Source organism: Indicator indicator, chromosome 3, assembly GCF_027791375.1.
Source record: "Indicator indicator isolate 239-I01 chromosome 3, UM_Iind_1.1, whole genome shotgun sequence".
Taxonomy (NCBI): domain Eukaryota; kingdom Metazoa; phylum Chordata; class Aves; order Piciformes; family Indicatoridae; genus Indicator; species Indicator indicator.
In genome coordinates this window covers 163,062-186,046 of record NC_072012.1, presented here as the reverse complement: position 1 = coordinate 186,046, position 22,985 = coordinate 163,062, and the positions used below count along the sequence as shown (strand labels likewise).

Below are 22,985 nucleotides of genomic sequence, written 5' to 3'. Positions count from 1 at the left end.
GTGGCTGCTGACTGCAGGGATCCTGGGCTATATTTTGCCCACAAAGTCTCTTTAGGGCAGCATTAGACCCTTAAGCTGCATGGAGCTGTGCCAGTGCCACCCTGAGCACCACTGCTTGCTCTAATCTTTAAGTGACAAAGTGGCATCAAGGGCACCCTCAGCAGGCTTGCTGGTCACACCAAGCTGTGTAGTGAGCAGGACTCACTTGAGAGCAGGGATCCATCCAGAAGGATCCTGACAGGCTGGAGAAGAAGTGAGCCAGTGCCAACTGCATGAGGCTCAACAAGGCCAAGTGCAAGGTCCTGCAGCTGGGTCGGATCAAATCCCAGGCACAAATCCAGGCTGGGCACAGAGTGGGTTGAGAGCAGCCCTGAAGAAAGAGGCTTGGGGGTGTTGGTTGCTGAGAAGCTCCCCAGGAGCCAGCAGTGCCCTCATGCAGCCCAGCAACCAGAGGAGTGTGGGCAGCAGGGCAGGAGAGGGGATTCTGCCCCTCCAATCCTGCCTCCAGTTCTGGTGTCCCCAGCATGAGAAGGACACAGAGCTGCTGGAGAGAGTCCAGAGGAGGCCACAAAGATGATCCAAAGGCTGGAGCAGCTCTGCTGTGAGGACAGGCTGAGGGAGCTGGGGGTGTTCAGCCTGGAGAAGAGAAGACTCTGGGGGGACCTTAGAGCTGCCTTCCAGTACCTGAAGGGATCCTGCAGGAAGGCTGCAGAGAGACTTTTCCTGAGGGTGTCTAGAGACAGTACAAGGGGAAATGGTTTGAAACTAAGGCAGAGCAGGGTTAGACTGGAGCTGAGGAAGAAGTTCTTGAGTATGATGGTGGTGAGAACAGGCTGCCCAGGGAGGCTGTGTCTGCCTCCTGCCTGGGGGTGTTGAAGGCCGGGCTGGATGAGGCCTTGAGCAGCTGAGTCTGGTTGAGAGGTGTCCCTGCCCATGGTGGGGAGGTTGGAGCAGATGATCTCTGAGATCCTTTCCAACCTGAGCCATTCCAGGATTCTCATCCTGCCTGGTTTGGAAGAGCAGAGCAGCACTGCTGGGACAAAACCCCCTTGGGGTACCATATGGAATGCTTCAGACAAAGCCACAGGGCAGCAGCCTCCTGCATGGCTCCAGGGTATTGGGTTTGTTTTGCTGCAGCCTGGCACAGCTCTTGCTGAGGTGCCAGCTCCATTCTTCAGAACTTGGTGAGGACAGCAGTTGAGGGCTGGAGAATCCCCTTGGGAAAAGCCCCAAAGCCTGACAGAGCTCCTCTGCTGCCACCTCTTCAGAGAGACATAGAGGGCTTTGTCCATCCCATGTCTGATGTTCTCAGAGGGCTTTGCTGTCCTCTGCTCTGGGGGCTCTGTCCCTCTGCTGTCCTCTGCTTTGGGGGCTCTGTCCCTCTGCTTTCTCTGCTCTGAGGGCTCTGTCCCTCTGCTGTCCTCTGCTCTGGGGACTCTGTCCCTCTGCTGTCCTCTGCTTTGGGGGCTCTGTCCCTCTGCTGTCTCTGCTGTGGGTCTCTGTCCCTCTACTGTCTCTGCTCTGAGGGCTCTGCTGTCTCTGCTCTGGGGGCTCTGCTGTCTCTGCTCTGGGGGCTCTGATGTCTCTGCTCTGGGGGCTCTGTCCCTCTGATGTCTCTGCTGTGGGGGCTCTGTCCCTCTGCTTTCTCTGCTCTGGGGGCTCTGTCTTTCTGCTGTCTCTGCTCTGGGGGCTCTGTCCATCTGCTTTCTCTGCTCTGGGGGCTCTGTCCCTCTGCTTTCTCTGCTCTGGGGGGGTCTGTCCCTCTGCTGTCCTCTGCTTTGGGGGCTCTGTCCCTCTGCTGTCTCTGCTCTGGGGGCTCTGTCCCTCTACTGTCTCTGCTCTGAGGGCTCTGTCCCTCTGCTGTCTCTGCTCTGAGGGCTCTGTTCCTCTGCTGTCCTCTGCTTTGGGGGCTCTGTCCCTCTGCTGTCTCTGCTCTGGGGGCTCTGCTGTCTCTGCTCTGGGGGCTCTGCTGTCTCTGCTCTGGGGGCTCTGTCCCTCTGATGTCTCTGCTGTGGGGGCTCTGTCCCTCTGCTTTCTCTGCTCTGGGGGCTCTGTCTTTCTGCTGTCTCTGCTCTGGGGGCTCTGTCCATCTGCTTTCTCTGCTCTGGGGGCTCTGTCCCTCTGCTTTCTCTGCTCTGGGGGGGTCTGTCCCTCTGCTGTCCTCTGCTTTGGGGGCTCTGTCCCTCTGCTGTCTCTGCTGTGGGTCTCTGTCCCTCTACTGTCTCTGCTCTGAGGGCTCTGTCCCTCTGCTGTCTCTGCTCTGAGGGCTCTGTCCCTCTGCTGTCCTCTGCTTTGGGGGCTCTGTCCCTCTGCTGTCTCTGCTCTGGGGGCTCTGTCCCTCTACTGTCTCTGCTCTGAGGGCTCTGTCCCTCTGCTGTCTCTGCTCTGAGGGCTCTGTTCCTCTGCTGTCCTCTGCTTTGGGGGCTCTGTTCCTCTGCTGTCTCTGCTCTGGGGGCTCTGTCCCTCTACTGTCTCTGCTCTGGGGGCTCTGTCCCTCTACTGTCTCTGCTCTGAGGGCTCTGTCCCTCTGCTGTCTCTGCTCTGAGGGCTCTGTCCCTCTGCTGTCCTCTGCTTCGGGGGCTCTGTCCCTCTGCTGTCTCTGCTCTGGGGGCTCTGTCCCTCTGCTGTCCTCTGCTTCGGGGGCTCTGTCCCTCCGCTTTCTCTGCTCTGGGGGCTCTGCCCATGTGCTGTTTCTGCTGTGGGTCTCTGCCCATGTGCTGTCTCTGCTGTGGGGGCTCTGTCCCATGTGCTGTTTCTGCTCTGGGGGCTCTGCCCATGTGCTGTCTCTGCTCTCCCCTCAGTTCCGTTACAAGAGACGTGTCTACACCCAGGCCCTGCTGGATGACAAGCAGTTTGCCAAGCTCCATACCAAGGTAAGGTAGCTCCCAACTCCTTCCAGAACGTTCAGCACTGGTGGTGACCCATCACAGGTTTTGGGCTCTCCTTGAAGCCTGGGTTTGGTTTGGCTTGGGGGGCAAGCTGAAGGATCCCATCAAGCCATGGCAGGTACCCACACAGGCGTGGTGTTGGTCAAGGACCTGCAGGGTCAGCTTGGCATCGGGTGGTGAGGCAGAGGAGGTGGTGATGGCCTGCTGGGGAGAAGCTCTGTTGTGTGGTGTGGAGGAATCACTGAGTGCCTGCAGAGCACTGTGGTGGCACTGAAGAGCAGACCTCTCCTGCCCCCAGCCAGGGGTTGCTGCCCACCCCTGCCTGCAGCATGGCCTCCTGGCTTTGGCAGGGGTTCACCACGAGTGTTGGCTCAGGGATTGCTTGGTGGCATCCCCATGTGGAGTGGAAAAGTGCTCTTGGTCTGCAGCAGCCTCCACATGTGGTGGGCAGAAGGAGGTCCTCAGTGTCTGGTGGGCAGGAGGAGGTCCTCAGTGTCTGGTGGGCAGGAGCAGGTCCTCAGTGTCTGGTGGGCAAGATCAGCTCCTCAGTGTCTGGTGGGCAGAAGGAGGCCCTCAGTGTCTGGTGGGTAGGAGCAGGTCCTCAGTGTCTGGTGGGCAGGAGCAGCTCCTCAGTGTCTGGTGGGCAGGAGGAGGCCCTCAGTGTCTGGTGGGTAGGAGCAGGTCCTCAGTGTCTGGTGGGCAGGAGGAGGTCCTCAGTGTCTGGTGGGCAGAAGGAGGCCCTCAGTGTCTGGTGGGTAGGAGCAGGTCCTCAGTGTCTGGTGGGCAGGAGGAGGTCCTCAGTGTCTGGTGGGCAGAAGGAGGCCCTCAGGGTCTGGTGGGCAGGAGGAGGTCCTCAGTGTCTGGTGGGCTGGAGGAGGCCCTTAGTGTCTGGTGGGCAGGAGGAGGTCCTCAGTGTCTGGTGGGCAGAAGGAGGCCCTCAGTGTCTGGTGGGTAGGAGCAGGTCCTCAGTGTCTGGTGGGCAGAAGGAGGCCCTCAGTGTCTGGTGGGGAGAAGCAGCTCCTCAATGTCTGGTGAGCAGGAGCAGGTCCTCAGTGTCTGGTGGGCAGGAGGAGGTCCTCAGTGTCTGGTGGGCAGAAGGAGGCCCTCAGTGTCTGGTGGGCAGGAGGAGGTCCTCAGTGTCTGGTGGGCAGGAGCAGCTCCTCAGTGTCTGGTGGGCAGGAGCAGGCCCTCAGTGTCTGGTGGGCAGAAGGAGGCCCTCAGTGTCTGGTGGGCAGGAGGAGGTCCTCAGTTTCTGGTGGGCAGGAGCAGGTCCTCAGTGTCTGGTGGGCAGGAGCAGGCCCTCAGTGTCTGGTGGGCAGAAGGAGGCCCTCAGTGTCTGGTGGGCAGGAGGAGGTCCTCAGTTTCTGGTGGGCAGGAGCAGGTCCTCAGTGTCTGGTGGGCAGGAGCAGCTCCTCAGTGTCTGGTGGGCAGGAGGAGGTCCTCAGTGTCTGGTGGGCAGGAGCAGGTCCTCAGTGTCTGGTGGGCAGGAGCAGCTCCTCAGTGTCTGGTGGGCAGAGAACCAAAATGCTGCTTCTCAGGGTTCAGGTTCGACTCAGGAAGTTAAAAGTCAGGAGGCCTCTGCCTGGTGGCAGAAGAAGCTCCAGGCAGCAGATGTGGAAAGCTCTCAGCATCTCCCTGGCACCAGGAAGTGTGACTCATGGTCCTCATCTGCCTGGGCAGTGAGACAGAGCCTCCTGAAGGAGGGCTGGAGATGTCTGCATGGGGCCAGCTGGGGAGCAGCTCCTGAGGTGTGTAGTAGCCATCAACCAGGGAGTCACAGGATGGGCTGGGCTGGAAGAGACCTTCAAAGTCATCCAGTCCAACCCCCTGCAGCCAGCAGGGACATCCCCAACCACAGCAGGTTGCTCACAGCCCCAAACAACCTCACCTGGGGTGGTGCCATCCTTGGGGCAGCTCCCACCTCTCTGGGCAGCCTGGCACAGGCTCTCACCACCCTCAGGGGCAAACATTTCTCCTTTCTCTCCACTCTGAAGCTCCCTCTGAGTCCCAAACCATCACCCCTGCTCCTGCCACAACAGGCCCTGCTCAAAACTCTGTCCCCAGCTTTCCTTAAGCCCTGAAAGGCCACCAGAAGGTCTCCCTGGAGCCTTCTCTTCTCCAGGCTGAACAACCCCAACTGTCCCACCTGGCCTCACAGCAGAGGCCTTCCAGCATTGCTGTGGCCTCCTCTGGCCTTGCTCCAACAGGTCCCTGTCTGTGCTGAGGACTCCAGAGCTGCCCCAGCACTGCAGGGGGTTGTCCAGCAGAACAGAGGCAGAATCCCCTCCTTTGCCCTGCTGGCCCTGTGCCTTGGTGGTGGTTCAGATGTTGGGCACCTCAGGTCTGGCTGCAGCAGCTTGTCAGGAATGAGCTGAGGTGACCAAACCAGCTGAAGCTGCCCTGAGGGGCTGCAGGCAGATGTCCATGGACTGTCCACATGGGGACTGCTCATCAGTACCTACAGGGGAGGGGCAAGAGGCTGGGGCCAGACTCTGCTCAGTGGTGCCCAGGGACAGGACAAGGGGCACCAAGTGGAACCCAGGAGGTTCCATCAGGAGCAACTTGTTTGGTGTGAGGGTGCTGGAGGCCTGGAGCAGGCTGCCCAGAGAGGTTGTGGAGTCTCCTTCTGTGGAGAGCTTCCAACCCCCCATTGGCATTGTGCCCCTGGGCCAGCTGCTGTGGGTGCCCCTGGTGGAGCAGGGAGGCTGGACTGGATGAGCTCCAGAGGTCCCTTCCCACCCCACCATGCTGAGGTGCTGTGCTCTCAGGCTTGTTTGAATGGTGCTTGTGACATGGAACTGGGGTGCAGGACCCAAAGGGGGATGCACAGTCCCACTCCATCCCCTGCTGTCCCTCTGTAGATGCCTGCTCCTCCCCATGGTGCTGTGCACCACATGGGCATTGATGAGGCCAGGCATGGAATTTCCCTCTAGGGGGAAATCAATGCCTGCCCTTCATTTCCAGATGAAGAACAAAGAAGGTCCAGCTGGCTGAGGTCTCACACCAGATCCCTCAGCAATGCCCCAAAAATAATTTGCCGTGCCCGGGGACTTCACCACTTCATTGTCACCCAAGAGAATGCTTAGAGCTGCTAGAGCAGGGGCCAGGGTGGGAAAGGAGCTGCCACCCTCAAGGGCAGGGACCAGGAGTGGTGACCCTGCCTGGGCTGGTGCCTCCATGTGTCCTGTGGCCACTAGCATGGCTTTCTGGGGCACTGTCACTGCCATTTGGGTCATTCTGAGTGGGGGTACTCATGGGGCATCACCTACTGGGTTGGGTTGACAACATCTGCTGCACAATGCAGGGAGGAGAAGAAGGGAGTTTGGGGAGAGGAAGAGGTGAGTTTGGGGAGAGGAAGAGGTGAGTTTGGGAAGAGGAAGAGATGAGTTTGGGGAGAGGAGAGGTGAGTTTGGGGAGGAGAAGAGGTGAGTTTGGGGAGAGGAAGAGGTGAGTTTGGGGAGATGAAGAGGTGAGTTTGAGGAGGAGAAGAGCTGAGTTTGGGGTGGAGAAGAGGTGAGTTGGACTCCATGATCTCTGGAGGTCCCTTCCAACCCTTAACATCCTGGGATCTGTGATCTTGTGATCCTTGCTCATGGGCTTTGCCCCATGGCTGTGTTGGCTCTGTCCTGGCACCCCTACCTGAGCTGGTGGGGTCTTGAGGGATGTGTGGAGCACCCAGGGATGGATGGGTTGGTGAGGATGAGGAGCAGGGCTGTGTTTGGCACCAAAAGATCAGCCATGGTGGAGCCCTGCTCCTCTTGGCTCTTGCCCCTTATATCTCCAGGGATGGGGCCTCAGCTACCTACCTGGGCAACCTGTTACAGTGTTCCACAAGCCTCATGCTAAAGAGCCTTGACCAGTTGGTTGGAGCTGGTCCTTCAGCCAATGGCTCAGAGCTTCTGCTGTGTCAGGCTCATTCCGGGGTGCCTTTCCTCAACCCCCCAGCCAGCCTGCAGTGAAAGATCTGGACTGGTTGGATGTTCTCACACTGCTGTCCCTTATTGGCAGTTTCCAGAGTCCGGACATTTAATAAAATCAGGAGAGTTGTCCAAAAGTGAAAGAAACTAAAAAGAACCCTCAAGGAACCAACCCACAAAGAACCAGGTGGGCTTAGAGCAGAGGCTTTGGGGCTCCTGGTCCTCCTAGGACAGGAAGGGTTGGTCTTTGATCAAAACTAGAAAGTCACACCAGGAATGAAGGCTCATTAACAGCAGACAGAGTGACCATACAAGTGCCTGAGGAGCTTCATCTGGGCTTTGAAGTATTGGAAGCTCACCAGGCAGGTGGCTGTGAGACATCCTTAGAATGAGTTTAGGACCCACCACAAGATGCCCAGTGTTGGGTCTGCTCAGCTGGGCACCACACCATCCATACCCAATTGATGTGCCCACCCCAGCCTTGAGGGGAAGATTTGGAAAGGGCCATGTGGGTTTGTGGCACACCCTCAGGGGCCCTGGTCTCTGGTGAGTGCTGCCCCATTGTGCTTGCTGGTTGCCTTGGGGTGCCTCCTGCCTGGCCTAGGGGCTCTGGTGGCTTCTTTCTTCATGCTGAGGGGGTTAACCCTGTGTGCTGTGTCTTCTCCTGCCTGTGTCCTGGCTGCAGGCAAACCTGAAGAAGTTCATGGAGTATGTGCAGATGCTAAACGTGGAGAAGGTCTGCAGGATGCTGGAGAAGGGACTGGACCCTAACTTCCATGATCCAGATACTGGAGGTGAGGTTGGTTTCTGATGAGAGGAAGGTGGGTGGCAGAGCAGGGCTGGGGCTGAGAGTGTCCAGAGGACACTATGGCAGTTTGGAGGGGGTGGATGGTCTGGAGGCCTCTGGGGGAAGTGATGTGGTGTCTGAAACCAAAGGTCTGGGACAAGGGAAGGCTGGGGGGGGGTCAAGCTGCATTTCATAGAATGGTCTGGGTTGGAAGGGACCTCCAAAGGTCATCATTTTTCAGTGGGGTGTCCTCTTCTAACCTTGGGTCTCGGAAGCATGAAGGCTCTCAGGAGAAGGTGGTGTTGGGGGTCAGGACACAGACTCTGGGAGCACAGCAGAAGGTGGAGGAGCTGTGGGGCCACCCCACAGTCAGTGGGTTCTGGAAGTGGACTTAGAGGAGAGGCTTTGGGGCTCCTGGTCCTCTGTCTCAGGCTGTCTCTGGGGCTGGAAGGATGCAAATTGCTGCCCAGGAGGCAGTCAGGAGGTCTAAGAAGGATTTTGGAGGGGGTCCAGAAGATAAAATCTTGGCCTCAGGTTCCCTCAATTTTCCTAGTTTTCTTCTTTTCCTTTATTTCTTCCCCTTCTCCCTCTGTGAGCAGAAATCACCCCAGAGAAGTCTGGTGGCTGTTGGGCCGTCAGCAGGGCTCAGGTGGTGAGAAGTGAGTTTCAGATTTCAGCACCCTTCCTGGTGGGGCAGTGAGGACAGACCTCTCCTCTCCTGTCCTCCTCTGAGAGGAGTCACTGCTGCTGTGGTGCTGAAGTGAGGCAGTCTGGTGCAGCCTGTGGCAGGGTTGGTCTTGGTGTGGTGGGCATCTTCCCACCCCTGAGCAGGCTCCCAGGCTGGTGGTTACTTTGTTGTGTCCCTGGTTCTGCTGGGGGGTGGCTTTCAGGTTGGTTGTGAAGCTCTGGGTTCTTCTGCACTTGCCAATTCCACGTGCCCAGAGGCACAATTCAGCACCAAGACCTGGTGGTGGAGTCACCACTGCCATCTCTCACCCTCCATGCCAACCACCTCTGCCAGCTCCTCAGCTGGGTAGATGCCACCTGGGGCAGCCAAAGCCTGGCAGGAAGCCCTTGAGCAGTGCCCAGGAGTGTCTGTGCTGTTTGATTATTGGTGTCACCTCTGTCTGAACCTGCCAGGGTGTCCTGAGGAACAGCTGCTCCCATGAAAAGCCCCTGAGAACATGCAAGCACCAGGGCTGCCCACCCTGCAGCTCAGCTCCAGGTGCCTTTTGGCCTTGCCCAAGACCTTCCAAGCATTTGGAGGGATCTTTCCTTACCAAGAAAGTTCTCTTCTCTCTTCTGGAGCTGCTTCAGCTTCCCAGAGTGAGTTACACTGCAGAGAGCTTCTGGAGAAGATCATAGAATCATAGAATGGTGTGGGAAGGGACCTCAAAAGGTCATCCAGTCCAGCCTTCCTGCAGTCAACAGGGACATTCTCCACTAGAGCAGGTTGCTCAGAGCCTTGTAGAGCAGGTCTCCAGGGATGGGGCCTCAACCACCTTCCTGGGCAACCTGTTCCAGTGTTCCATCACCCTCATGGTGCAGAACTTGTTCCTCACATCCAATCTCAATCTGCTCTTCTCTCATTTCAAACCATTGTCCCTCGTCCTGTCCCTGCAGGCCTTTGCAGACAGTCCCTCTGCAGCCTTCTTGGAGCCCCTTCAGGTACTGGATAATGCTGTGAGAGGTTTGGGTCTGACGGGGTTTTGAACCCAGCTGTTACTCCACAGAGGGGCAGGAGCAGGCTCTTGAGCACTGTGAGACACAGAAGGAGAGAAGGCAGGAGAAGCAGCTGAGCCAAGCAGTCGCTTGGATCTGGTTGGGAAGCAAGGGTGAAAGCAGTGATGAAGATGAGTTGCTGGGTCAGAAGGAGAGTGGACAACCCTCTGCAGGAGTCCTGAATCTTGTGCAAGTCCAGCCCATCATTGCTTGCTTTGATCTCTTTGGTGGCCATGGAGGGGGTGACACAACCCAAGGGGTTTTCTAACCCTACTTCCAGTCAAGACTCTTCCCAGTGCTGCTCTGTGCTGAGAGGACCAAGAACAAGCTCTGAGGTGCTGAGCATTGTTGGGGGGGGCAAAGGAAGGAGATGTCCTTGACCTTCCCAGGATGGGCTGGTGGGAGAATCGACCACCACCCTCTTTGAGTTGCTCTTTTAAGGTGAGCAAAGCCACTTCTCACAGTCTTTCCTCAGTGGCCAAGTGGTGGAGATGCTCAGGTGGTCAAGGTGGAAGGTGTCTAGTGGGAAGTGTCTCTGCCTATGGCAGTGGAGTTGGAACTAGATAGTGTTGAAGGTCTCTACCAACCCAAACCTTTCTAGGAATCTATGAACCTGCTGGTCAGGAGTTGTGGGTCCCTGGATTTAAGTCCAGCTGGAGGTGTCCTACATCCAACCCAACCTCCCACAGGATGCTCCTCACCCTCTGCCTGTGTGTGTTGCCTAAACAAAGCTCAGAGATGTTCTCCAGCTAGTGTCAGTCTTGCCTGGGGCAGGGGGGAGCAGCAGGTCCTTGCCTGTGCTGCCTTGGTTCGTTAATGTCTCTCTACTTAACTTTCTGGTGGCATTTGAAGTGCTGTGCTCCAGCTTCCAGCTGTCTCCTGCTCCTGCTCCAGATTAAGGAGCAAGTTGGTGCTGCCCTGACTCCACATGGAGGAGTTTATCCATGGCAATCCAGGCAACATTCCCTCTTTCTTCCCTTCATTAAAGAAAGGCCAAGCTCCTCCACTCTTTCTTTGAAGGGATTTTCTCCAACCTTCCTCTCATGGAATCACAGAATGGTTTGGGTGGAAGGGACCTCCAAAGCTCACCCAGTCCAAGTCCCTGTAGTCAGCAGGGACATCCTCCACTAGAGCAGGTTGCTCAGAGCCTTGTCCAGCCTCACCTTGAAGATTTCCGGGGATGGGGCCTCAACTACCTCCCTGGGCAACTTGTTCCACCACCCTCATGGTGTCAGGACATGTTGGTGGCTCCTGTGTCCCTGCAGGCAGCAGGCAGCTCCAAAGCTGGTCCCAGAAGCGCAGGATAGGGTCTCAGCAGAGGCAGAAATTGTTTGTGGGTGGTTTTCCCATCTGATCCTGCTCAGCTCAGGGCTGTTGACATTCCACTTGCTGGGCTTTTTGGAAAGCAGCAGGAGGACTTGGGGGCATTTACAAAGAGGTCTTCTACAGCCACGGGCAACAGTGGGAAAGTGCCCCCAGCATGGTGTGAGGAGAGCCAGAAGTTACTGAGGAGAAATGCTGGCTGTGCTTGTGGTGTCCCACCACCTCTTGCTTGCTGCTAGGAGAAGCCTCTGCATGGGCAGCTTGGTCCTCTCCTGTGGTCAGACTCAGTGCTGTCCTTGGAGGGGTTCAAAAACCAAGTAGTGGCAGTTTGGGCCAAGATCTGGTGGTCATGGAGGTCTTGGGTAGAAGGTTGGTCTTGGTGGTCTTGGAGGATTTTCCCAGCCTTTGTGACTGTGTGAAGTTATCCAGGTGACCAAGGGCAGTTCCTTGTTTCACAACCTGCCCAGCTCATGGTCACACAGGATGGATCTGATGATGGTTTTGGCTTTAACACTGCAAGTCAGAGCCAGGAGTTGTGGTCAGATGGTGCAGGTACTGGGTGAAGGTCCTGTGGTTTGTGAAGCCAATCACACCCTGGGCTGCAGCAAGAGAAGTGTGGCCAGCAGGGCCAGGGAGGGGATTCTCCCCCTCTGCTCCACTCTGCTCAGACCACACCTGGAGCTCTGGGTCCAGTTCTGGAGCCTCTGTTCCAGGAAGGATCTGGAGGTGCTGGAAGGTGTCCAGAGAAGGGCCATGAGGATGAGCAGAGGGCTGGAGCTGCTCTGCTCTGGAGACAGACTGAGAGAATTGGGGTTGTGCAGTCTGGAGAGGAGAAGGCTCCCAGGAGACCTTCTTGTGGCGTTCCAGGATCTGAAGGGGCTACAAGAAAGCTGGGGAGGGACTTCTTAGGGTGTCAGGGAGTGATAGGAGTGGGGGGATGGAGCAAAACTAGAAATGGGGAGATTCAGATTAGATGTTAGGAAGAAGTTCTTCCCCATGAGGGTGGTGAGACACTGGCAGAGGTTGCCCAGGGAGGTGGTGGAAGCCTCATCCCTGGAGGTTTTGAAGGCCAGGCTGGATGTGGCTGTGAGCAACCTGCTGTAGTGTGAGGTGTCCCTGCCCATGGCAGGGGGGTTGGAGCTGGCTGATCCTGGAGGTCCCTTCCAACCCTGACAATTCTATGATTCTATGATCCTTGTCCTCCTTGGGTTCAAATCTCATCTTGGCTGCTTTCAACCTGGTTGATCCAAGCAAGCTGGTGGCAGCTGAAGCAGATATACAGCTGGAGGTTGAGGAGACATCATGGGCTGGAACTGAGGTGAAATGTCACCTTGGGAGGGTGAGGTGCTGCTCACAGGTGCTCCTGTGTTGTTGGGCACTACCCTGTGGGTGCTGGTGGTGGTGCTTGGGATGCTGTGCTCCCCCTGAGGAGCAGCCCCTTCTCCACACCTTGCTGTGGGCAGACATGGAATGAGGACTGTGATTTTTCACCCCCTTCTTCTCCTCTTTGTCCATCTGGTGTGGCCAGATGTGTGCTTCATGAGGCTTTAGGTTGGAAAAGAGCTTGAAGCTCGTGGAGTCCAACCATCAACCCAGCACTGCCAGGGCACCACCAACCCATGGCCCTTAGCACCACAGCTCCACAGCTTTGAAACCCCTCCAGGGATGGGGACTCCTACACTGCCCTGGGCAGCCTGGGCCAGGCCTGGTAAAGCCTCAAGGGACAGAAATTGTTCCTCATGGCCAGCCTGAACCTCCCCCCTGGGGCAACCTCAGGCCATTTCCTCTTGTTCCATCACTTGGAGGAGGAGACCAACCCCACTTGGCTCCTTTCAGGGAGCTGTCAAGAGCCAGAAGGTCTCCCCCCAGCCTCCTTCTCTCCAGGCTCAACCACCCCAGGTCCCTCAGCTGCTCCTCACAAGTTCTCCAGACCCTTCTCCTTTTCCTCCAGACCCTTCCCCAGCTCTGTTGCCCTTCTCCGGACACACTCCAGCCCCTCAATGTTCTTGGAGTGAGTGGCTCAAAGCTGAACTCATTGCTGTAGCACAAGACCCAGAGATGGCTCTTCTGCCCTTGGTTGAGCTGCCACCAGGTTCCTCCTGCTGTCTTCTAGAGGACTCCCACGAACACCTCGCAGGCAGCCCCTGTCCTGCTCAGCCCATGGCGACACAGAGCTGGGGGTGGACCTGGGCTTTGGCACAGCATCCTTGGGTGGAACAGGGGGAAGGACCTGGCCTCGCTGGAGGCCAGGCCAGGTGTCCCTTGGTGCCAACCTTGGTTCCCTCAGCTGCTCCTCACAAGTTATCCAGACCCTTCTTTTTCTTCTCCAGACCCTTCTCCTTCTTCTCCAGACCCTTCTCCTTCTTCTCCAGACCCTTCCCCAGCTCTGTTGCCCTTCTCTGGTCCCGCTCCAGCCCCTCCATGTCCTTCTTTAAGGAGTGGCCTGGAGACCAGGCCGGGTGTCCCTTGGCGTTGGTGTTTCACAGCCCTGTCTCCCGGGGTCCCACAGAGTGTCCCCTGACGGCGGCAGCCCAGCTGGAGCTCAGCAGTGAGACGATCAAGGCCCTGCGCAACGGTGGAGCTCACCTGGACTTCCGCACGCGGGAGGGGATGACCGCCCTGCACCGCGCCGTGCGCTGCCGCAACCACACCGCCCTGCTGGTGAGCACGGCACTGCCGCACTGCCCACGGCTTGCCTGCTGCTCACCCCTCCAAGCTCATCCAGGGCCAACCCCTCAAAGGTCATCCAGTGCTGACCCCTCAAAAATCAACCACTGCCAACCCCTCAAAGGTCATCCAGAGCCAACCCTTCAAAGGTCATCCAGTGCTGACCCTCAAAAATCAACCACTGCTGACCCCTCAAAGGTCTTTTAGCGCCAACCCCTCAAAGGTCGTCCACTGCCGACCCCTCAAAGGTCATCCAGGGCCAACCCCTCAAAGGTCTTTTAGCGCCAACCCCTCAAAGGTTGTCCAGTGCTGATCCCTCAAAGGTCTTTTAGTACCAACCCCTCAAAGGTTGTCCACTGCTGACCCCTCAAATGTCTTTTAGTGCCAACCCCTCAAAGGTCATTCAGTGCCAGCCCCTCAAAGGTCATCCAGAGCTGACCCCTCAAAGGTCTTTCAGGGCCTCCTCCTCAAAGGTCATCTAGTGCCATCCCTCCCATCATGGGCAGGGGCATCTTTCACTGGACCAGGTTGCTCCAGGCTGCATCCAGCCTGCGCTTGAACACCTCCAGGTTGGGAAAAACCTTGAAGCTTATGGAGTCCAACCATCAGCCCAGCACTGCCAGGGCACCACCAACCCATGGCCCTCAGCAACACAGCTCCACAGCTTTGAAACCCCTCCAGGGATGGGGACTCCTACACTGCCCTGGGCAGCCTGGGCCAGGCCTGGACAACCCTCAAGGGGCAGAATTTGTTCCTCATGGCCAATCTCAGCCACCCCTGGGGCAACCTCAGGCCAGTTCCTCTTGTCCTATTGTTTGTTCCTTGGGAGCAGAGCCCAACCCCCACCTGGCTGCAGCCTCCTTTCAGGGAGCTGTAGAGAGCCAAAAGTTCTCCCCTCAGCCTCCTTCTCTCCAGACTCTACCACCCCAGCTCCCAGTTGCTCCTCACAAGTTCTCCAGACCCTTCCCCAGCTTGCTTGCCCTTCTCTGAAGCTGCAGGGCGAGGTGGACACTTCTCTTGCAGACCCTGCTGGACCTGGGTGCCTCTCCTGACTACAAGGACAGTCGAGGGCTGACTCCCCTCTACCACAGTGCCATGGTGGGGGGGGACCCCTACTGCTGTGAGCTGCTGCTGCATGACTACGCCCGGCTGGGCTGCGTGGACGAGAACGGCTGGCAGGAGATCCACCAGGTGGGATGGGGTCTGCTCAGGGTGCCCTCTGTCCTCCTGCCACTGGAAGGGATCACTCCATCCCCTTGGGTGCTTTGGGTGGTAGAGACACTGCCCAGCATGGGTGGCCAGCTGGTGGGTGAGCAGCCTGTGGGATTTGACCATGGCTGTGCCAGCTCTGTGCCATCTCAGGGCCGTGCTCAGGCTCTTTGCTTCTGGCCTGAGACCCTCCTCAGATGATGGCTGGCTCGTAGGACAATGCTTTGGGAGCTTGGTCCAATGCCTGAGACATCCTGATTTCCAGTCTCAGGTGGATCTGTCCCTGCTTTCCACATGGACAGGTGGACCTGGCACAGAAGCAATGTGGGCTGTGAGTTAGGGGATCTGAGGTGGCTTTGTGCTTCAGGAGCAAGACCCTTTGGGATAAGGGAGGAGGTGATGTCTCTGCTTAGAGTCCCCTTGGCTTGGGCCATCAGGAGGCCAGGCTGTCTTTAGTTGGTGGGCTCCTGAAGCAGCCAGCTGTCAGCTCCTGCAAGGCAGCTGAGGTGAGGACGAAGAGCAAGAGATGTTCTTCATGACTGTCCTCCTCCCTGCCTCCACCCTCCACTGCTTTGGCAGACCTTGGAGGGCTGCTGGGTCCCAGGTCACCACACCAGCTGACCTAGAGATGTGGAGCTGCTGCCCTTCTCTTTGCTTGCTTATGCTTCAAGGTTTGTAAGGACGGTGAGACAGCCAACAGCCTGCAGGAGGTCCTGGTGCAGCTGCTGCTCAGCCAAGCTTTGCTCTAGAGGCCCAGGTCAGGGAGATGCTGCTGTAGAGAGCAGCAGTACCTCTGGGTGTGCACCTCAAGAGGAGTTTGAGTCCAGCAGAGAGATGTTCTAGGAGGCACCAGCTTCCTGCTGTTCCCTGATTTGTCCTTGTCTCTTTCTTCTCCCTCGTGGTGGTGGGGCCAGGCGTGTCGCTACGGCCACGTCCAGCACCTGGAGCACCTCCTGTTCTATGGAGCTGACATGGCTGCTCAGAATGCCTCAGGAAACACTGCCCTCCACATCTGTGCTCTCTACAACCAGGTGAGTGTGGGGGCAGCTGAGGACCAGCTTTTGGGGGGGGCACCAGCCTGGCTGAGACACAGAGAGCACTGACACTATGAGGAGCACCTCTTCATTGCTCTTGCATCCCAAGCCCAGAGAGGTTCTTCTGGGTTGGATCCTCCTGTGATGAGCTGTTCCTGTCTGTAGGGCCAACCTGGGTTTGGGTTTGGGTTTCTCAGCAGGGAAGTGGCCAGAGAAGGCTCTATGGTTTAATTTGTTCCCATTCCCAAGATGGTTTTGCTGGGTGGAGCCTGCTAGTTGGGCTGCTAGTTGCCACCCTGCTCTGGGCAAGGTGTGTGTGGGGGGGTTGTGGTGCTGCTCTTCTCACCAAGAGCCCTAAATCCTTCCTGCTGACCTCTGAGCTTTGAAGAAGGCCATCAGGGCACCATCCCTGTTCCATTCTCTGTGTGCTCACTCAACCTGAAGTTCAGGAGAGGTGGAGGGTGGTGGAGAAACCCTCTCTGATCTTACAGTCCTGCTGCTCTCTGAGGTGTGGAGGTCAGAGCTGAAAGGTTCCTCCTGCAGGGTTTGTTCCCTCCTAGAGGTTTTTCTGCCTTTTGTGGGTTTGGATTTTCAAGGTGATTGTCAGCCTCTGAGGTGTCCATGCTGTGACACACGGTGACACATACCCACTGTTCTGCCACAGACAGGGGCACCTGGAGCTGATTGGCGGCTTTTGACTGGAGGTTGATGAGGTGGTTAGGAGCCTTCTGCACATCAAGGACTTCCTGCAGCCAGCAGCCTGCTCACTGGGCAGGGAGGGCAGGGAGAGGCAGCCAGGAGCAGAAGGTCTCACAGAGAAGCTGAGCTTGCATCGTTTGGAGGCACCTGGGGAGGTGTGGTGCCCAGAGCTGTGCTCCTGGGCACGGCCATGATGCCAGCTGGCACATGACTGGGTGGACTTGGTCAGCTTGGGGGCTTGCCCTTGCCCAAAGGAGGCTTTCCAAGCATAGTGGCACTGTGTGTTTTGCTGCTTTGTCACCAGCCCGTGCTGGTGCTGACTGCTCTCCTCCTCTTCTCCCTGCTTGGCTGCACAGGAGAGCTGCGCCCGGGTCCTCCTCTTCCGTGGGGCGAGCAAGGAGATCCGCAACTACAACAGTCAGACGGCCTTCCAGGTGAGCCCCCGGGCCTGCCAGCACCTCAGCTAGCCTCTGAAGTCACTGCAATGCCAACTGGGCACATTTGTCCCCAAAAAAGAGCCTGCAGCACCTGCTGTGTCCTCACCGGGACCCAGTCAGTGGAGATGGTGCTGAGCGTGAGGAGCTCCGACTGCTGCTGTGGCTCCAGGAGATGACTACACAGCTGAGGGTCTTGTGGAGCTGTGGGGACTTGAGACCACCTCTCTCACAAGCTGTGCTGCTTGTTGTCTTGGGGGCTAGAAGGACCAGCTGAACATCATTAAAGGTGAGGCCAAGCCACCTGTTAGCTGCTGGTTGGCTGGTTGGAGCTGCTGGAATCACAGAACTGTCAGGGTTGGAAGGGTCCTCAAGGATCAGCCAGCTCCAACCCCCCTGCCATGGGCAGGGACACCTCACACTACAGCAGGTTGCTCACAGCCACATCCAGCCTGGCCTTCAAAATCTCCAGGGATGAGGCTTCCAACACCTCCCTGGGCAACCTGTGCCAGTGTTTCACCACCCTCATGGGGAAGAATTTCTTCCTGACATCCAATCTGAATCTCCCCATTTCTAGTTTTGCTCCATCCCCCCAGTCCTATCACTCCCTGACACCCTAAGAAGTCCCTCCCCAGCTTTCTTGTAGCCCCCTTCAGATACTGGAAGGCCACAGGAAGGTCTCCTGGGAGCCACAGCTGGGAGTCATCTATGTGCCAAAAGCACAGAGAGGAAGTTTCTGCTCCCTTCCCAGGTGGTGTTGGGTGGCTGGTGGTGGTGTGGAGCTCTCCCACCGCCAAGGTGCTGGTGGGACCGTGCTAAGCACAGCAAATGCTGAAGGCTGACTGAGCTCAACCTGTGGTGGGCTTCCACCAACCCACCTCAGCTCAGAACCTTCCTCTAGCTGCTCCATGTTATCTCCTGCCTTGGCTGGTGGGTTGGATGTGGCAAGGTCTGCTTTGCTCAGAGACTGGGACTTGAGGATGGTCCCCACCTGACTGCTCTGGTTTAAGGGATCTCCAGGGAAGGGCTTCTCACAGTTTGCTGCTGCCTCCTTCAGCTGAGCTTTTGGAGTCAAGAAGCTGGAGACATGGGGCAGCCCTTCTGCTGTGGGCATCTACAGGCCATGGGAGGTGGTGGTGGAGACAGAGAAAGGCTTCCTGCTCCTGCAGAGTCTTGGTGGGGTCTTCATGATGGCCAAGCCATCACGGTCTCCCCCTTTTCTTGGAGGGGTGAGGCTAAATGGGCAAATCCAACCCAGGATTTGCTGTCCTGTGGTCAGCTCCCAGCTTTCAAAGGGAAGATCATCTCCCACACCGTGCCTGGGGCTGCTTCAGCGTTGCTGGTAGGTCACTGTCCTCTGCAGTCAGACACTTTCTCACCTGCTCATCTTCTCCGGGCCATGGTGGTGGGTTGCTGCCTTCCCACAAGGGAGTTCCAGTGTGGCAGAGGAGAGCTGAGCCCTTATCCAGCAGGCCTGTGGCTGCTGGACCTTTCATAACCACCTCTGGTGCCAGCCTCCAGTCAGGGCACTGCTGGCAGTCTGAGGGCTGCTGTAATCTCCTAGCCTGGTGTGGGTGACCTGAGGTGACTCCAGGAGGCCCTGAGATGTTCAGAGGGGTCAGGGCTTGTCATCTGCTCAGTCACCTGCCCCGGGGCAATCAGCCTGGGCTGGCTCTGACCTCTTGCTGTGTTGAGTTCCTGCTGCCAAGGGGCTTGACCCCCACTCCTGGAACTCAGGGTGCTGGGCCAGGGCTGCTGGCAGAGGTCTCAGCTGTGTGATTGGTAGCAGGGAGCAGTACCAGAGCAGGGTGCATTTAGGGTGAGAACTTTCCCAGAGCATCTCCCCAGCTTCTGGCAACCTGCATCTCTGTGTTCCTGAGACAGCTTTGTACCTGAGCTGCCTCCAACAGCTCTTGGCTGGCACTTGATGCAATCTTGGAATTGTTTAGGCTGGGAAAGACCTTTCAGACGATGGAGTCCAACTATTAACCCAACACTGCCAAGTGCACTGCTAAACCATGGCCCTCAGCATCACAGCTCCACAGCTCTGAAACCCCTCCAGGGATGGGGACTCCTACGCTGCCTTGGGCAGCCTAGGCCAGGCCTGGACAACACTCAAGAGGCAAAAATTGTTCCTCATGGCCAACCTCAACCTCCCCTGGGGCAACCTGAGGCCAATTCCTCTTGTCTTGTTCCTTGGGAGAAGAGCCCAACCCCCACCTGGCTCTAGCCTCAGTCAGGGAGCTGTAGAGAGCCAGAAGGTCTCCCCTCAGCCTCCTTTTCTCCAGGCTCCACCTCCCTCAGCTGCTCCTTACAAGTTCTCCAGACCCTACTCCTTCTTCTTCAGACCCTTCCCCTGCTTTGTTGCCCTTCTTTGGACCTGTTCCAGCCCCTTCATGTCCTTCTTGGATGGAGGGGTCCAAAGCTGACCCCAGGATTTGAGGTTCAATACTCAGTGTTTGCAGACATCATCCTTCCAAAGCTCCCCAGCCTCATCCAAAGTTCTTCTCACAGCAGGCTAGGAGACCTCATTTCTTAGGCAGCTTCTTGCATGCTCAACATGCTCTGGATGAGAAGAAAGTTTGGGGGGGGTGTGGGGGACACGACTCTTTGGGACCCCAAAGTTGGTGGACAACCTTTCCTGTGCTCTCCTCATCCAGAGCTAGCTGCCCTCTTGGAGAAGAGAGTAGAAAGACAGAGCAGGAGCCTCAGAGGTTGGTTTTGGGGCTCTTCTGCCCATCCCCAGCTCTGTGGAAGTTCTGTGCCTGGTGCTGGCCTCCTGAGGGGTCTGCTCCTGCCCTGATGGCTGCCTGCACTCAAAACATTTCTCTGGGTCTTTGCCACTGAATTTTGAGCCTGTTCCATGGTTCTGGAGAGCAGATTGTTTCTGTCCTCACTTTTCCTGCACTTGGCTCAACCCTTGCCACCTCTGGTTGAAGGAAAGAAGTCAAGAGAGTTGTGGTCAATGGGGGGTCAGTTGGAGGCCTGTGTCTAGTGGGGTCCCTCAGGAGTCTATACTGAGACCAGGACTATTCAATATATTCCTCAAGGACCTGGCTGAGGGCACAGAGAGCACTGTCAGCAAGTTTGCTGAAGACACCAAACTGTGAGGAGTGGCTGACACAGGAGGGCTGTGCTGCCATTCAGCCACACCTGGGCAGGCTGAGAGCTGGGTGGGGAGAAAAGGAATGAAACACAAGAGGGCCAAAGGTAGGGTGTGGCATCTGGGAAAGGGCAGCCCCATGCAGCAGGAGAGGTTGGGGGCTGCCCTCTTGGAGAGCAGCCCTAGGGAAGGGAGCTGGTGGACAGCAGGATGCCTGAGCCAACAAGGCGCCCATGGGCATCCTGCTGTCCTGGGGTGCATTAGAAGGACATTAGAATGTTGTGTCCAATTCTGGGACCCTCAGGTCAAGAAGGACCTCAGGGAACTGCTTGAGAGAGTCCAGCACAGAGCCACATAGGTGCTGCAGGCAGTGGAACATCTCCTGTGAGGCCAGGCTGAGGGAGCTGAGGCTTGGAGCTTGGAACGGAGAAATCTGAGGGCTGCCCTCATGGCTGGGGATAAAGATGTGCAGGGCTGGAGCCAGGCTCTGCTCAGGGATGTCCAAGGACAGGTTAAGGGGCACTGGGAATAAGCTGGAGCAGAGAAGGTGCCACAAGAACAGAAGGGAAAACTTTTTCCCTGTGAGGGTGCAGCAGGTTGCCCAGAGAGGTTGTGGAGTCTCCTTCTGTGGAGGCTTTGCAAACCCACCTGGATGTGTTCCTGTGTGACCTGCCCTGGGTGATCCTGCTCTGTCAGGGGGTTGGACTGGATGATCTCTGGAGGTCCCTTCCAGCCCCTAACATTCTGTGATCCTGTGACTCTGATCTTCAGTTCCCCAGAGCACACAGAGGCTCTCCTGCAAAGAGAGCCTTCCAGCATGACCTGACCATTGCTCTGGATGCCCTCTGGCTTCTCCCACAGCTTTTTGTTGCCTTCTTTTCCTAAAAGTGGCCTTCTCCAGCTGGAGCTCCACTGGTCCCTCCTGGAGTGGTTGCACCAGAGGTGGTGGAGGTGAGGCTGCTAATTGTGGCTCCTGGGCTGCTTTCCCTTTTCCGCCACCTCGTGATTTTGTTGACTCATTTGCAGCTTGTGATTCTCCTGCAAGCTTCAGATCTTCTCCAGCAGGACCACTGCCTGCTGGCTGCCAGACTGCTTCTGCCTGAGGATGTCTCCTCCTGCTTTCTCAAGCCAGCCCTACAGCTGCTGAAGGGGGGCTCAGGGACCTTTCCTGGCCAGGCTTAGAGAGCCTCCATGCATGGAGCTACCTTGGGGCTTGGCCCTGCACTCAGCTCTTCTCCTGGGCAAAGCCCTTTCCTGGTGCCCACACAACACTGTCCCCATTGCACTGTGGGCCTGGTGGGTTCTGCTCTTTGTGCACCTAAGCCCAAAGGCTGGGGCCATTGAGGGGCCTGGAGCAGCTCTGAGGAACAAAGGCTGAGAGCCATGGGGCTGTTGAGCCTGCAGAAGAGCAGCTCCAGAGGGCAGCTGAGCAATGCTCAGCAAGAGCTAAAGGACCTGTGGGGGACAAGAGGCTGGGGCCAGACTCTGCTCAGTGGTGCCCAGGGACAGGACAAGGGGCACCAGCTGGACCCCAGGAGGTTCCATCAGGAGCAACTTGTTTGGCGTCAGGTTGCTGGAGGCCTTGAGCAGGCTGCCAGAGAGGTTGTGGAGTCTCCTTCTGTGGAGACCTTCCAACCCCCCCTGGCCATTGTGCCCCTGGGATTTGGTGTCTCTCTTTCCATGTGGAGTTCCTCTGGTAAGCACTGAGCAGGTTTCTGGCCTCCTGGCTCCCACCCCCTCCTCCTTCAGCCTCCAGTGTGAGCCTGATCTCATCCTGAGTCAGATGCCCCCTCGGCTCCCTCATGCAGGTGATGCTGCTGACTTGGAATCTCCCCTGACCTGCTGTGCTTGGACTCCATGACAGATGTCACCCAAAGGCCTCTGCTCTGCACATGCAGCCCTGCACTTCCCCATCCCTCAGGCTGAGCCTGGTAGCCCCTCAGAAGGTCTGGCAGATCCATCTCTAGTTCTGGACCCCTCTGGACACCCATCTGCACTCTGCTCATGCCCTTGAGACCATCCTTCGGAGCCCCAGCTGCCCAGCTCTTCTCTGAGAGGACAAGCCTGTCCTTCCCTCTCCTGTTCCACCTGCTCTAGGTGGCACCATCCATCATGACCCCCCAGGAAGTATCCTCCCTGCTGTCTCTCTCGTGTCTCAGCTGCTCATGGATCTTGCATTGAGCCCTCAGTGAAAGGTCACCAGGACTCGATGTCTTTCAAGGTATGCTTGTGGCACTGGGAGGAGGTTTCCCTGCAGATGCCAGCATGGCTCTGGCCAAAGCTGACATCCTCCCTTGGCAGAACCTTCTCTCCTGAGCCTTCAGGAGGTGCCACCAGCCCACCTCAGGGCTCTGCAGGGAGCTGCAGCTCATTTTCAGAACCTTTCTGAACCTCATGGCAATTGTCGCCCCCAGGCCACCACACTTCAACCTGCACGGCTGCCCACCACACCACCAGCAGAGAGGAGGCTTACTCCTCAGAGGCTGGAGGCCACATATCTCCTCCTGCTCCTCAAAGTCTTCCTGAGCATCATGGCTCCAAGCTGCCTTCTTAAGGGTTGGTTCTGTTCCCCAGAAGCTGTCAAGGTTCAGAAGCACTCTGGCTGGAGAAGATGACAGCACCATCTGCCCATCTTCAGGCTGCTTTGCTGACATACAGAGAGCCTGGAGGGGATTCACCACCACAGAGATGTGGTGCTGAGGACCATGCTTGGGTGGTGACACCATGGCTGGGTGGTGACACCATGGGTGTGTGCAGAGGGGTTGCGTCTGCTGTGTGACTCCATGGGTGTCTCCAGATGTGTTGAAGTCTCCTGTGTGGTTCCATGGGTGCCTCCAGATGTGCTGAGGTCTCTTGTATGACTCTCATGGGTGTCTCCAGATGTAGTGAGGTCTCCTGTGTGACTCCATGGCTGCCTCCAGCTGTGGTGGTCTCCTGTGTGTCTCCATGGGTGCGTGTCTCCAGCTGTGGTGGTCTCCTGTGTGTCTCCATGGGTGTCTGTCTCCAGCTGTGGTGGTCTCCTGTGTGTCTCCATGGGTGTCTGTCTCCAGCTGTGGTGGTCTCCCGTGCCCAGGTCTCGTGGCTGGTTTGTAGGCAGGGTGGACCCTTGGGGTCCCTCAGCCCTGCAGCTCAGGCTCAGGAGTCCTGCCTGTGGCTCTCCTGGAGCTGCTGGCTCTGTGACGCTGTTGGGGAGTGCCTGACC

At 57.4% G+C, this 22,985-nt stretch overlaps 1 protein-coding gene across 1 annotated transcript in view; it reads left to right on the top strand.

Annotated features, from left to right (window-relative positions):
- Positions 1-22,985, top strand: part of LOC128980865 (SH3 and multiple ankyrin repeat domains protein 3-like) — a gene marked incomplete at its 3' end in the record, with an annotated part of 226,171 nt that overhangs the window by 43,087 nt on the left and 160,099 nt on the right. Inside the window, exons 4-9 of the mRNA XM_054399419.1 lie at positions 2,802-2,873; positions 7,491-7,599; positions 13,147-13,298; positions 14,328-14,495; positions 15,428-15,544; positions 16,603-16,680. Coding sequence (XP_054255394.1) covers positions 2,802-2,873; positions 7,491-7,599; positions 13,147-13,298; positions 14,328-14,495; positions 15,428-15,544; positions 16,603-16,680 — 696 coding nt within the window. The remainder of the gene's footprint in view (positions 1-2,801; positions 2,874-7,490; positions 7,600-13,146; positions 13,299-14,327; positions 14,496-15,427; positions 15,545-16,602; positions 16,681-22,985) is intronic.